The sequence below is a fragment of the Pseudochaenichthys georgianus genome, chromosome 11 (assembly GCF_902827115.2).
Source record: "Pseudochaenichthys georgianus chromosome 11, fPseGeo1.2, whole genome shotgun sequence".
Lineage (NCBI taxonomy): Eukaryota > Metazoa > Chordata > Actinopteri > Perciformes > Channichthyidae > Pseudochaenichthys > Pseudochaenichthys georgianus.
This window is the reverse complement of record NC_047513.1, coordinates 5,200,485-5,216,387: the sequence shown is the minus strand read 5'-3', so window position 1 is coordinate 5,216,387 and position 15,903 is coordinate 5,200,485. Positions and strand designations below refer to the sequence as shown.

General features: G+C 43.4%; 1 protein-coding gene across 1 annotated transcript in view; it reads right to left on the bottom strand.

Moving 5' to 3' along the window:
- Positions 1-15,903, bottom strand: part of LOC117455459 (ectonucleotide pyrophosphatase/phosphodiesterase family member 3) — a 58,383-nt gene that overhangs the window by 28,109 nt on the left and 14,371 nt on the right. Inside the window, exons 8-12 of the mRNA XM_034094978.1 lie at positions 9,665-9,774; positions 6,673-6,738; positions 6,475-6,547; positions 999-1,107; positions 96-218 (exon numbers count right to left, since the gene is read on the bottom strand). Coding sequence (XP_033950869.1) covers positions 96-218; positions 999-1,107; positions 6,475-6,547; positions 6,673-6,738; positions 9,665-9,774 — 481 coding nt within the window. The remainder of the gene's footprint in view (positions 1-95; positions 219-998; positions 1,108-6,474; positions 6,548-6,672; positions 6,739-9,664; positions 9,775-15,903) is intronic.

Genomic DNA, 15,903 nt, shown 5'->3' with positions numbered 1-15,903 from the left:
AGGTTAATATTAGTGTTTCTTAGTCAGAGATACCTGCTGAATTCCAACAACTTCAGCGTGGCTCATAAAGCAGAATAAACAGTCTGTAAACTCACACACTGTGTCGTTGTGTTTGGTTCTGATGCGCCCGAATGGTCCCTCAGTCACCCAGTAGTTACTGATGTCACCCACGAGATCCTGCAGCACCTCCTTCCTCTCGCAACTCGTTTCCTCCATACCTGCAACAGTAATAAACACTTTTATTAATCCCTATATTATAATTCAAAAAAATGAACCTAAATGGTTTAACATGTTTCTCTCATCAACTGCAATTCACCGGCACTCAACACTTCCATTACACTACGGATGTTTATATCCATGAAGCCGATAGTTTCGTTACAAAGGAAAAATAGATCGGGAAAGTTGTGGGTAAGGACCATGAAAATGTGCCCATGTGTAATATCAGGCAGACAATTAGCTGCTTTGTTAGCAGGAGACTCATCATGTATGAAACACAACAGAAATACTGCCAATGGAATCCTAACAAAAGCTAAAGCACCTTTCAAGCACTGCAAGTTTAACTAACATGAATGGAAGTCAGAAGGTAAGGACCACACTCTAGATGAGCCCCAGGTGCACATTATAGGACTTATGCATCATAAAGTACAAACAAAATGTATTCCAGCAAAATGTGTACACTACTAGAAATCTTTGTTAAACCCGTTTTTAGATTGTGGTCTCATTTGTTAAAACACAACACACCACAAAGAAAAATAATAAATGTTCCATTTCACCATCATATTCAAATTTTCTTAGCAATGGATTTCCATTTCAATAATTGTTATGATTTAAATGACCTCACTAAAATCTTACTTAGCGGCAGACCATCAATAAATACAATAAACATAGTGTGAGATATTTAAAAAAAGAATCTCGCTCATTGGTACTGATTTGATTATTCATTGTGTTTCATTATTAAAATGATGCTGCTGAAAGAGAGAAAATGTTTGGTATGTTACCGTGATCTGCCACGATGACGATGTTGAGACAGCGGTGGAGGCCGATCTGCTTCAGGCCGTTCATGAGCTGACCAATGATCTTATCCACACCCTGGAGAGCTTCAATGAGCTACAGAACACACACACATGTACACGCACAGCCACACACAAACAAACAAACAAACAAACAAACACACACACACACACACACACACACACACACACACACACACACAGGCTTAATATCTCATATTTTCTAGGCTCCCATTCCCTTGTGCTATAATATGATGCAAAGGGATACAAGAATGTATGCACAATTCTTATTCTTGATTGTAATAATAGTCATAATAATACTTTTTAAAGACAATAATCAAGAAACAGCTTAAATAGAGTAAACTTACAGCAAATAGAGGACATTTATAAAAAGGTTAACATATAGAAGAGAGTTTTCAGAACACTGCTTGGTTTATGTTACTTCAGCAGGATAATATGCACATAATAAAACCACTTTGTAATCTTTGAAGGGTAAATGCAATCAGCAGAAATAAATTGCTAATGTAGCCTGTAGCCATAAACAAACATCGTGATTGCGTGGCTAGCATCACCGATGCTAAGTTAAAGGCGGTGTAGTTCACGAATGGAGGGTTTAATGATGGGTTTTATCTTGTAGAACCAAACGTGGAAATCTCTTCAGCTCATGTTGACAACAGTCCTGATTGCAGGCTTCTAACCGCAGACACGTTTAAAAGACATTGAGTAAAATGTTTTTTCTGGGTTTTAGGACTGATTACTGCACACTCTGTGATAAAGATTTGATGTGTGCCATAATTCTCAACTGAAAGAAACAAGACTGAATGAGTTTTGTTGTATCAGGGATAACATTGTAAATGTCGGTCAAAAAAGGACACCCAGGTTCTTACGCACTGAGTAATAAAGCACTGTAAACACAAGTAATCAGTTATGGGCGGATGAAACAAGTTTGACAAATGATCAGCCTGGATATTTGGAAAGACAAACACTTAAAAAAGTAATACACTTTTGTGCAAACCTTTCAGCCTGTTTTGCTCCTCAGTAAACTACTGGGTCAGTGTTATGGAGTATACACATTCTACAGTCTGGTGTTATTGCAGAGTGCGGGGTTGACACTACAGCTGTGAGAAAGGCCTGGACTTTTGGTGTCACTGTGACCCCAGAGAGGTTTCATTCTCTGTACACTGGCATATGGAAAATAATAACGCTCTGTTTCTTAGGAACATGCTGCAGGAAACAGCACGCAGATGTTTCAGCAGCTGGATGCATCTGCAAAGAGATGCAGATTTGTTGGGATGGATTCAGTTGTGTGGGATATTCAGAAATTCCAGATAGCTGAACAAGGCCGCACAGACCCATGATTGTATATGGAACTCCCTTACAGGGAGAAGTCTTTTTTTTCTCAAGAAAAACTGCCTCAGTATCCTGTCATGATGAGACTCATAGATGATGGAGGACTTGGAGTACGGACAGAGATTGAAAAGATGATGACACAGATGCCGGCGTTGTGAACCTAAAGGTCAAGATGCTTTCACCACACCTCTATCCTCTGTGAATTAAAGCCTGCAGCCATTATTGCAGGTGTTGCCCGTATGCTGACGATTCTTTCGAATTCTAAGCAGGATTCCTGTGTAAGGTACAGAAATGTCAGTGAATCACAGAGTCTTATGACTCATCCTCTATGGACAGTGAATACCTGAAGCAAATGTCATGGCAATGCATCCAATGCTTAGGAAGAATGATATACCAGACGCTCTATCGAAAGAACCACATCATTTTCCTAATGTCAAATTAAAGAGTCTCTTTTATGCTTTTTTAGGTTTTCCCTTTCTTCTAGTGTGTTATAGGTTTTTGTGCATGTAAATGGTTTGGGAAGGCGTACATCCCTGTTGTTAACACATTATTCTATTTGTGATTGATTGTTTTATAATAACAAGATATATTTTAGAAATGTAACTATTTTCAAGATGTGTTTTTAAAGATTATTGTCTTCAGTTGGAACCAAATGGGCTTGGACAGAGTAGGGAAGTAAAAACAATTAGAAAATGCAATGCCTATTCTTTTGGCTAATGCAAGTCAATTGTAAATGCTTTAATCCACATTAGCCATTAACTAACAGTGTACAGTAACTGTAAACACTCTACATAGGCCATACACACTTTGATTAAACTAGAAAGAGGTCCTCTTTCATTTCATATATACACACACACACACACACACACACACACACACACACACACACACACACACACACACACACACACCTTAAGATATGGCTTACTCTTATCAACCAACATTAACTCTACATTCAGATTAATCCTGTTACACAGAGTATTACACTTTTTATTTGACCAACAGTGGCACCAAGTTCATGAAGACTATGAGGTTTGATTGTCTGATTGTGCTGATGTGATTTAAATTGTTTTAATCTAATACATGTTATCTATGGCCAATGATAAGACCTTTTATTGTGCTATAATGTGTGAGTATTTGCGGTGATGGACAACATTAACGAGGCTAATGTTTCTGATATGAGAATGGGAGTATTTAAGTGCTGTTTGTTTGATAATGGAGAAGGTAACAAATGAAAAGAAAACACCCCATTATGCTTTTTGTGCTTTCCTTTTCCTGCAGTGTGCATTATAGGTTTGTGTGCATGTAAATGGTCTACAAAGGCTAAATCCCTTTGGTCCCTCCAGAGGGAGTTTCTCTCCCACACACTCCCCCCCCTGCCTGAAACGTCTGCATTGGACTCTACTTCAGTAACATAGTGACTGTCACGATCTGTCTGTGTTGTGTTTTGTCATGTCTAGATCTGCTTTGCCCCCGGGCCGTCCGCCTGAGTCCCCCTTCTCGGCTTCTGCTTTTCCCCGAGATGTCCGTCCGAGTCCCTCCCGCGGTCCCCCTCCACGTTGGACGTTTTGGACTTTGTTTTCTTAGGGACGTCTGGGATCCGTCCCTTGAGGGGGGGTAATGTCACGATCTGTCGGTGTTGTGTTTTGTCATGTCTAGATCTGCTTTGGTTTCCTGTTTTATTTTGAAAAGTGTTCGCCCCCTGTCTTGCCTGTTGCTTCCTGTCTGTGTGTTCCCTCCTTGCCTGATTACCCGATTGTGTTCACCTTGTGCCCCTGTGTTTTCTCCTCCCTCTTCACCTGTCTCTTGTTTTTTGTATCAGTCCTGTGTGCATTTAGATTAGCTTTTTCCTGTTAGTCTTTGTTAGATCCTTGTTTGTTGACTGTGTTCACGGGGGAGAGAGTTCTGCTCTGTATGTTCTTGTAGCCTTGAAATAAAGGTATTTTCTGTTGAATCTGCATTTGGGTCCTGCCTGCTTCACTCAACCCTGACAGAAGGATCTCACCAAAGATGCACCTAGAGCAGTGTTTTTTGAGGATGAGGTTGGCAAATTATCCTGCAAACTTTTATGTTTTCGTGGATGAGGGCTCATGGTGAAGAGGCTCAGGAGGCTGCTCTTTCACGAGCACACCGGGAAGTTGCAGATTAAGGAGCTGGATCTGGTTAAGGAGCTCACTGCCTGCATTTTTAAGGGACTTTGTGACTCCTCCCGATAAACTGCACGCCTGCTTTAAACCTCGAGACCCTGCAGCCTTGGTTCCGGCTTTGGTTCTGGCTCACGTTCAGGTTCCGGCTCTCCGGCCCACTCCAGCTCTCCGTGTCTTGCCGGGGTCCTGCCAACCCCATGTCCTGGTCCGTTGGGGGTTCCGCTGGGGGTCCTTCCAACTCTGTGTCCTGTTCCGTTGGGGGTCCCGCCGTCACCTGTCTCGCCGGGGTGTCCTGCCAACTCCTTGTCCTGTTTCGTTGGGGGTTCCGTCCTGTTGGGGGGTCCCGCCGACTACTGTTCTGCCGGGGGTCCTGCCAACCCCATGTCCTGTTCCGTTGGGGGTCCAGCCGACACCTGTTTCGGTGGGGGGTCCTGCCAACCCCATGTCCTGGTCCGTTGGGGGTTCCGCTGGGGGTCCTGCCAACTCTGTGTCCTGTTCAGTCAGAGGTCCCACTGCCACCAGATCCTGACCCGCCGGGGGTCCCGCCTACACCATGTCCAGTTATGTTGGGGGTCCTGCTGACGCCTCTTCTGCCGACACCGTGTCCTGTTCCGACGGCGGTCCCGTCGACACCAGCCCTTGTTCCATCTGGGGTCCCACTGACACCAGCCCTTGTTCCATCTGGGGTCCCACTGACACCAGCCCTTGTTCCATCTGGGGTCCCACTGACACCAGCCCATGTTCTGTCCAAGGTCCCGGCTGTGCCTGTCCCATCGTGGGTTCCGTCTGCACCTGTCCCGATGGCTCCGGTTCCTGTCCGGCCGACACCGGTCCCTGTCCCGCCAACACCGGTGCCTGTCCCGCCATCCCCAGCTCGCAGTGCTCCCGATTCCTGTGCTCCTGCTCCGGCGATCCAGCTGACCCCGGAGGGGCCCCATCGCGGCCTACGCCGTCTTCCTGCCCATCCTCCGGAGCTGTCCCGGCGCTGCCTTCCTGCCCGTCCTCCGGAGCTGTCCCGGAGCCGCCATCTTGCCTGTCCTTGTGCCCGGCCCCCTGACTTTCCCAGTCGATGCCTTCGTCCTCGAGCCGGGCCCCCTGACTTTCCCAGCCGATGCCTTCGTCCTCGAGCCCGGCCCCCTGACTTTCCCAGCCGCTGCCTTCTCCCTCGAGTCCGGCCCCCTAATTTACCCTGCCGCGGCCTTCACCCCTGTCTTCGGCCCCCTGAGTTTCCCCGCCGCGGACTTCCCTGCTCTGTTGCGGTTCCCCTGGGCCGTCCGCACGAGTCCCCCTTCTCGGCCTCTACCTTGCCCCTGGGCCGTCCGCCCGAGTCCCCCTTCTCGGCCTCTGCTTTGCCCCCGGGCCGTCCGCCCGAGTCCCCCTTCTCGGCCTCTGCTTTGCCCCCGGGCCGTCCGCCCGAGTCCCCCTTCTCGGCCTCTGCTTTGCCCCCGGGCCGTCCGTCCGAGGTTCCTTTTTACTTTTAGTCTTTGTGAGATCCTTGTTTGTTGTTGACTGTGTTCACGGGGGAGAGAGTTCTGCTCTGTATGTTCTTGTAGCCTTGAAATAAAGGTATTTTCTGTTTAATCTGCATTTGGTTTAATCCTGCCTGCTTTACTCAACCCTGACAGTGACATCACTATATCACAATCGTGCTTCTATTTGTTAGCGCTCCAACACATTGTACGTGAAAGGCTAAGGGGCGGGACATTTATAACACATCTATGTTGTTGACCAATCAAAACAGAGCATCTAGTTAACCAATCAGAGCAGACTGGACATTGGTTTCATACAGAGGGTTACATTAAAGCATTAAAATGTAGGCACACAATTAAAATAGAAATCTGAACATTATCATAATAAGTCCTCTTTAAGGGACGCTTCAAACGACATCAGAAAGCAAAAGATAAATAGCATAGAGAAGAAGTTATGTTTAAACGTATAATTTTCTAAGCTACTTTTCATTATCTTACCCCTCCACTGACAGGACCGTAGCTGTGGCCAGATTTGTCAGGCTCCTCCAGATACAGCGTGTAGAAATCTGGCCTGAAGGAAAATGTCATTTTTAAATAAAAGTATATTTTCAACACCAGAAACACATGTTTGGTATTTTCTGAATGAAAGTGTCCTGATTCCTAAATGGTGAGCGATTAGTTAGGACAATAACAAACCTGTCAGCGTCTGGCAGCTGGAGCCACTTCAGCACAGTGAATACTCTTTCTTCAAACGGCACTTTACTAAAAAATAACAGAAGAGAGAGAAGTGGCAGTGGTGAACACAAAGTCTTTAAAAGGCATTGAAGGAGAAACAGTGACATCAGAACATTTTTATGAATTGTATCAACCCCAGTTAAAGGTGGCTTTGTTGCACTTATTGGATTGAGTTTGTTTACACGCAGGCTCACTGAAGGAGAGCAGTGGTGGATATCATTTAAACTTTTATTTTTGGTTAAATGACATTATTTCATCCCTACAGAACAGTACATACATTTAGAAACGGTCTGTCAGAATATAAGTCCATGTATTGTTACCTAATGACCAGTAGGCTACCAGCTTTATAACACACTACTACTGATTTAAAAATATAATTTTACTTCCGTGTCCACAAAAAGTGTCGGTTCCACTGCATACCGACGGCTGGAACTGCGGCAACAGCAACATTAAACTGACCGCAGCACTGATCAGGCTTTTCAGCAATTTTCCAAGTGTGTTAAAAAATGTTCTCCATTAACCAGTCTTTAAACACTGTCAGAAGCCATACTGTCTTCCTGTCTGCCTTCTTCTACTCTTCCCTTTAGTGTTTACTTCCTGTCTGCCTTCTTCTACTGTACTCTTTGGTGTTTACTTCCTGTCTGCCTTCTTCTACTGTACTCTTTGGTGTTTACTTCCTGTCTGCCTTCTTCTATTGTTCCCTTTAGTGTTTACTTTCGGTCTGTCTTCGTTTAATGATTTCCGTCTCTTTCGCTATTTTTCATTTCTTCAATGGGGACAGTTAAGCCATCTTAAATCAATACATTTTGGGTTCTCCTCAAATATAAAAATGAATATTCCAAAACTATTCCTCAGTTTTTTCTAAACGAGAAAACGTATGTTTGTTGTCCATAACTGCCGTTACATTTACCGGACTACTTTCTGTGGATTGATACGACTGCACAAAGTCCTCCTTAGCAACAGTTGGCTATTCTTTGCAGTATGTTGGCTAGTATTAATACTGTAACCTCTGAAATTTCCAAATTGACCAATCAGAATCGAGTATTGAACTAAGCTGTGTACCAACTCTTTATATATCCATGTCATATACACAGTGCCAGGTCACATATTCCTCTGCTGCATCTTGAGACATACAGTAAGAGCCATGATTTGACAGATATTTGAAACAATTCAATGTTTCTTTGACTCTATTTTGGTAACTCTTGTTCGGTTGGTTTCATTTTCCAGGAAGGAGACCAGCTCCATCTGTGATGTCATTAAGTGAAATACATTGCTTTCGTGAGGATAAATGAACTAAAGTCAAACAGTAAATACGGCACTGAGAACATCCAGGATGTAAATGCAATGTAGGTATTTGTTTACCATCGAAGGATAAACAGGCCTTAATCGAGCAATCATAGGGCAGGAAAGAGTGTCCACAGTTAAGGCGGTTAAGAGCAATAAAGCAATTCAATCTATGTGTACCATCCCACGCAGTCATAACAACTCTCCATGACTGTGCCCCATGGTGCAGCACTTTATCAGTCGATATGCTGTTATTGCTCCTTAATGCTCACAATCACTTTGATATCTAACATGATTCAACTGCATTTTTAGTATTTTCAGTATTTTTTCAGTATTCAGGGTAGTCAATGTCCTTTCACTTATGTAAACACATCGACGGTTTGTTTAGATAATTAACTTCCAAAGTTTTTTGAAGAAGAAACACAACTGACTCCAGTCACCTTTATAGTAATCTGCACACAACATGCCAATTGTCTAAATATATAATAATAATATAACCACGCCGCTCCTCCGCTCACTTCACTGGCTTCCGGTAACTGCTAGAATCCACTTCAAGACACTGGTACTTGCGTACCATGCTGCGAATGGATCTGGCCCTTCCTACATCCAGGACATGGTTAAACCGTACACCCCAGCACGTGCACTCCGCTCTGCATCAGCCAAACGACTCGCTGTACCCTCGCTGCGAGGGGGACCCAAGTTCCCATCAGCAAAAACACGTGGGTTTGCTATCCTGGCTCCAAAATGGTGGAATGAGCTCCCCATTGACATCAGGACGGCAGAAAGCTTACACACCTTCCGGGGGAGACTGAAAACTCATGTCTTTCGACTCCACCTCGAGCGATAGAACTATTAACAAAGCACTTATATACTAACAAAGGGCTGGCTTATCTAAAGCCAGTTGAGTAGCACTTGAAATGTTTGGCTCTATGAAGCCTGATGTACTTATATGATTCTGTTTTCTTCAAGTTTGTATTTTGTTGGTCGAACGCACTTATTGTAAGTCGCTTTGGATAAAAGCGTCAGCTAAATGCAATGTAATGTAAAATAATAAAAATACCTAATTACAGTTTTGAGAAGAGATCAACAATGCTGATTACATTCTCAATCTTATGGTTGTTGAATTTATTTTGTACTTACATGGACACATACAGGTTGTTTTTAGATTTATTTTGGTCGATGTGGAAACAAAAGAAACAATAAAAGCAGAGAAATAAACAATAAGGTCCGGATGAGGGAGAGAAAAAGGACCAGAAAAGGAATGGCTGAACATATGGCCAAAATATTCTTTGTAATGTATCATTGTTATAATGTTTTAGATATTATTTTCTTTCCAGTGTTGTTTTTTATATTATGTATTGACTGTTATATCTGGTTTTGATAGGTGTACTCTCATGAATAAAATGTGGTATTATTGTTATCAAAACCTATTATTAGGCTTTGAGTATGTTAACTTGACTTCTGTTGCCGATTTCTTCTGATTTTAAATCAAAGTGCTGGCGGTCAAATACCCGAAATGTAAGATTTCACCAATTATCATACTATAAAGGAAATGGTGCCTGTTTTGTTAGCAAGGGTGCGCAGACAGTAACTATGCACACCCAGTTCTCCAGTAGGATGTGACACTACAACACGGCATGCTGCTGTCAGAACAACATGTCCGTCTTACCCATTGTAAGGTTCGTGGATATCAGGATAGCTTCCGTTAACTTTGACGTCTGATCCCGGCCAGAAGAAAGTTCCAGATTTCAGCCCCTGGTGCTTCGCTGTGTGCCAAATCTACAAAAACAAACATAATTAACAGATTAACACTGGCCAAGGGGGCGAGACATGTTTGGTTCTAAAAACATCCTGAGAATGTTAACATTCATTGTTCTGGGAATGTTTTCAGTTGGAAGTTTTCTTTTGGTTCCCAGAATGTTCTTCTGAAAGGTAGGACAACGTTCTCTAAAAACATTCTTAAATGTGTTGTGATGACCTTCTTCAAATGTTTTTGATAACAATAGCCGCTTTCACACCGGAGTACTTTTCCCAGGATAGTTCCGATAGTTCTGGGGATTTTGCGCTCACACCAGAAACATCTTGAACTTAGTTTGCGCGAACCTTTTCACCCCCGGATAGTTCCTGCTAGAGAGCAGGGACTATCTGGGGAGAAAATGGTTCTTGGGTGTGTCGGCCACACTAACAATTTCTGATTGACTGGGCGAATTGCAAAGCATTAGCCCAGCGCACCAACGGAGAGAGACCAACTTATGGCAACACAAAATAAAACGTGGGAGGGGTGGAGTGATGAGGAGGTGTCGGCGCTTCTGGCGATTTACCCGGGACTTCGGGTGGCAGTATACACCGTGAAGTTGTTTGCGGCCTGCCAGTAAACCCAAAGCAGGGAGAGAGAGACACACAGTAGAAACAAACACATACAAACACTAACAGGGGTTTCAGGGACGGGCAGTGACAGTCGGTCCGTTCCTCTACTCCTGTATATCTGTATGTCTGTCGGTCTCAAATCTAAAGGGTGCAATAACGATTTGTATCCAATATGCATAAACAGCGGACACTGTTTATACGCAGCCCTCACAAACCACACACGGCCAGATAGCTTATCTAACAGTTATAACCTACATACGAGACACAACCTTTATAGTCAGAAAGAAAATGTGATTATTTTCTGATATTTTACACTTTTGAATATTATGAATAATGTGGGCCTACATACCTTAGTGTGATTATAAGTGCATGTGAATGCATATTGGCATGCAAATTCGTTTTTATACGTCCTATGCATTGTCTCACTGCACTCATACGGCCATTATGCAAATGCACCAACTCGGCTGCCGGAAGAGAGTACTACCAACGTTAATCGGCGTTACTCCTGGCGACTAAAAGTGGCTTTTGTCATGATAAAAATAAACCAATTTGGTTTTCTAAGCGTTATTCTATCAATATGACAATAGTGACATGTGCATAAACAACAAAAACACTTGCAGCTAAAAACGTTTTAAGAATAGTAGCGCATAATGTTCCAACAATGTTATCAAAAACATCTTAAGAAGGTTATCACCAAACATTTTAAGAATCTTTTTGGAGAACGTTATCTTACCTTTCAGAAGAACATTCTGGGAACCAAAATAAAACTTCCCGCTGAAAACATTCCTAGAACAGTGAATGGTAACATTGTCAGAATGTTTTTAGAACCAAACATGTCTAGCTGGGAACTCACACATAACAACGCAAACATGCAATATCTGCTTACAGCTTATCATGAATTATGTGCTTGTTTTTTTTTCAAAAGGAAAATGTGGTGACATCAGATTTTTTTTCAAACAAATGCAACAACTTGTGTTTTATGACAAGTTCTGCTCAATTATGTTTGTTGTAAAGCACTTTGGCACAAACCTGGTTGTTTAAAGCGCTCTACAAATAAATCTGACTTTGACGATGATATTTCGCATCACAGGAACGTTTTATAAAAAAAGAATAACCTCCTGAAAACCTATAAAAAACATTCTGTCATCTCAGGCCTCCTGTGACGACCCCTCCACACCACGTGGGGTGCCGTCTGTTTGTGTGTGGTTTGTCTGTTTGTGTGCGTGGTTTTGTGGGTGTTTACCTTTATATATACAGTCTATCTATGGTGGTCTGTCATCGTTATGTTCAGATTATTCAAGTGCTCTGAAATATCCACCATAAATGCAAGGTCCTGCAGCCATTCTGGGTTTTTTAATTCATGCACTGGCTTACCCTTTTTCTCCATGAACTGTCCAATTTCCTGGTGTAGATCAAAAAAACGCTTCAGCACGGCACCTCGGCTCAACCACCTTACTTCAGTGTGATATGGTAGGCTACAGGTGATGTCTTTATCACTGAGGAGGCTGTCGAACTGACGGTGATTCAGCCCTCTGGCTCGGATGACATTAACAGTTTGGACAACCACTTTCATGACGTGATCCATTTTTAACGACTTGCAACACAATGCTTCCTGGTGCAAAATACAGTGGAATGTCCAAAAACGATCTCCTCCATTTGCTGCTTGTACTTTCTCCCTGAATTTCATGGCAACACCTGCTTTTTTCCCGATCATTGATGGTGCGCCGTCTGTAGCCAGACTGACAGCACGGGTCCAGTCCACTCCGACCCTGTCCAGTGCTTCAACGAGAACGCTAAAAATGTCATCCGCTTTAGTGGTGTCTGTCATAGGAACCAACTCAAGGAACTCTTCGTTGACCGTCAAAGTCTCAACACCACGAATGAATATGGCCAGTTGAGCAACATCTGTAATGTCAGTGCTCTCATCGATTGCAACTGAAAATGCTACGAATTACTTGACTTTTGTTTTTTTCTGGCTATCCAAATCTGCTGAAAGATCGGCAATCCTATCCTTCACTGTATTCCTCGTTAGACTAATGTTGGCAAAAGCCTGTCGCTTCTCAGGACACACGATTTCTGCAGCCTTCAGCATGCATGTTTTCACAAACTCACCCTCAGAGTATGGCTTTGAGGCTGATGCTATTTCGTTAGCAATGAGATAGCTGGCTTTCACGGCTGCGTCACTTATATCTCGGCTCCGGGTGTTTCTTTAGACCTGATAGCAGGTCATTTATCTTTTCTTTTCTCCGTTGTCCTTGCAATCAGTCGTATTTCTCTCCATGGTGAGTCTCATAATGGTGGCGAATATTATATTCTTTGGGCACAGCAACTTGCTGCGAACACACCAAGCATACAGGTTTTCCATTTACCTCTGTAGAAAAATAGGATGCGGTCAATTTTTCTTGGAAAACTCGGCACTCCGTGTCCACTTTTATCTTTTTTTACAGAGACATTTGGGGATGAGGGTGTCAGAGGTTATTGACTGCAATTACTACTCTTACTCATTACTTGTTTTACAGTCTGGCTGCGCTCTCACTGGTACCGGTGCAGTAGTGCGCCCACTAGTGGAAGGATTTAAAATAGCAGTTTTTTTTCCCTCCTCTCATAGCCTACTTAGCAAAGTCCTTCAGCTCCATGGGCCAAGCTGGAATGCCTCCCGGGCCGTATGTTTGCCATCCCTGGTCTATGGTGTTTACCATAGACTGGTGTTTACAGGTTCCGGTGCTGATGAGCCGCACCTGCCGAGTGAACTACGCTACCAAAAGAATATAGGAGGAGCAAGCCGGATACGTCTCTCTCACTCCTCTGAGCACTCTCTCTGCGCCAGCTTCGGGGACCTATTGCTGGTGTCCATTCACTTTATTGTGATTAAGAATAGACTGTTATATTCTTACCTCTTGTCTCGCCTCCCTGCTTTATGTTACAGCCCAGGGGTTGCAACATATGGGGGCTCGTGGTTGAACCTGGTCGTTTCGGAGGTATTTTTCGAAAATGGAGTTTGTTGTGTTGTGAACGGAGAGGAACTTAACACACAGCTGTAGCGTGTTACGAGCAGTGGGCCGTGATGGGGCGCACAGCTGGTTGTTTGGGAGTAGCCTTGACGAGGGTAGTGTTTGATTGTGAACGACAGTAAGGGTGGCACACGGATTATTTATTCACGGCAGTTACGTACCGTTGGTATTGTCCCTGTTAGGTCTAGTACGGTCTCCCTTGGAGGTCGTAGGGGGGGTTGTTAGTGTGGTGTGAAAGTGGTTAGAGCTATTACCTCAGGAGCACGCCGAGGCTGCAGGTGGAGTTGCCGGTTTTGTGGTCGCTTTGCCAAGCTTACAGTATTTAGTGTGTAACTACCCGCCATAACTAGCACCTGAAGACTAGCGGGGAGTTTAGTTAGTTACTGTGAGTCAGATAGAGGGACGGGCCGCGGTAGCGTGTAGGCTGTGTAGTAGCAGTGTTGTCAAGATGGAGAGTGTGGAGGATTTTGTGAGAGCGCCTACAGAGGAACTACTGGAGGGCTTCTCACGTGAGCAGCTGATCTGTGTTGCTGAACATTTCCGCTTGGATGTTGGGGATGAAAGAATGAAGGAAAACATAAGAGGGATTGTTAGCGCAAATCTGTTTGATGATAAATCACTGAAACACAAGTCCATCCTCCTGTCCTTTTGGATGAAGCACTTGCTTCAGCTGATCCTTTGCCACTCAATCTTCAAAATGACTCGGTTAATAATTTTGCAAACGATGTCATCACTATCACTGAAGTGAGCCATCATGAACGAACTTATGCTAATCATAAATCTATCGATCATAAATCTATTGATTAGATTTATGATTCGAAAATAATAAAAGTAGGGTAGACATGTGGATATTATCCGGCTGAACAAAACGTGCATTTATCGAACAGGTTCGTTTTCCACAGACCTTATTTCAAGCTATTTTCCAAAATCCTCTGGAGAAATCCCATTTCTGTCGAGGGAATCCTAGCGCAGCTTACTTCCGGGTTTTAGGACGCGTCACTGCACCACTTGCATAGACCTCACAGCGGGCGGAACTTGTCATAAAGTCCGTGAAAATAAAGCCCGCCCATTTAGAAGGAAGATATGATTGGTCAATTGTACTGTCAGTTAACATTACTCTCATTGAGTTACTATAGCTGGCCCTCTGTGAATGGAGAGAGGGACCAAGCTCTCCCGTCTTCACAGAGCACATGGTGTAGTCCAAACGATAGCTGGGGATTCTGGGTAGTGTAGTGTCTTCTGCCATCCTTTACTCCGAAAAAATATTTGTTTCTCCGAATCGAAGGGGAAAAATCCAAAAGCATTGCACACAATTTAAACCAATCAATGTTGTGTAATTAACAAGGATACTCTGGTGTTTTTTAGTCGATGAGTAGTGCAGATATCACTGTAAAATCAATCGACAGTAAGAGGAATACTTACTTCCGGGTGTACAATTATCCGTTATCCAATGGGAATGGACGCTCACATTGCCTTTAAGGGCAGCCGACACAAACGAATGCCGTGCTTCCATGAGCGTCAAATCCCGCCGCAGATGGGAATACATTGCAATCAGTTGAAAGCTATTTGTGTCCCTTTATGACGCTGAAGGAGCCTAGGAGCGTCACAACTGGACGCCACGGACACTGACCAAACGTCGCTCCTGGACGCTTAGGGAGTGAGAGTGTGTTGCCCTGAGAGGCTCAAATAACCTCAGCTCAGTGAGGTTAAGGCACACCTTGATAAGATCATTATAGTTATTAATGAGACATTAGAGACTACATGAAAAACAGGTATAAAATACTATATGACAGTAACAAAAAAGTTGTTAAAAATAACAAGAATAGTTTAAAAGGTGAGTGATTTCTAAAATATCCAAAAAGAAAAATCTGCTTACAGTTCTGTTTCAAATGGGTGTTGAGAGATGTATCCATAGATCTCCTCATGTTGCTCTCAAAGTGCACCAGATTGATGCTTTTAACTTCAATATTTAAAAAAAAATCTTCACAGGTGAGCATGCCGCCGGACCCCCCCTAGAGGAGGTTAGGTCCCCCCCACTTAAATCATGTTCACATGGACACACTAAATACATTTGCACACATCTTGTGTCCATATCTTTCTGTTTTGGTGGTCATGCCACAACCGTGCACGTGCATGCATGCGTGAGTCATGGTGAGATATCTGGATTAGGAGGTTGCTTTTTCTTTGCACAGAATGAAAGAAAGGCCAAATGAATGGGCTGTGAGTTTAGTTTTTTTAAGCAGAGGTTTAGTTCAATAATGTGTACAGCCCTCGGAGGATGTTGTGAAAGGAAAAAATTGAAAGGAAAAAGGTTCCCCACCCCTGCTGTAAATAATAATAAAAACCCTTGATTTATAACTTAACATCTCTGTCTCCTATTGATCTGAGTATATTATAAAGAATAGCCAGTTAATTGAAGCATTATAGCACAGGCCTTTGTCAGATGGTATATCACACAGTTTTTGTTTCTGCCTCGAATAGTTCTCTCTTTTTTCACCATACCTGTGTTTGCATCACTGATTTAACCTTA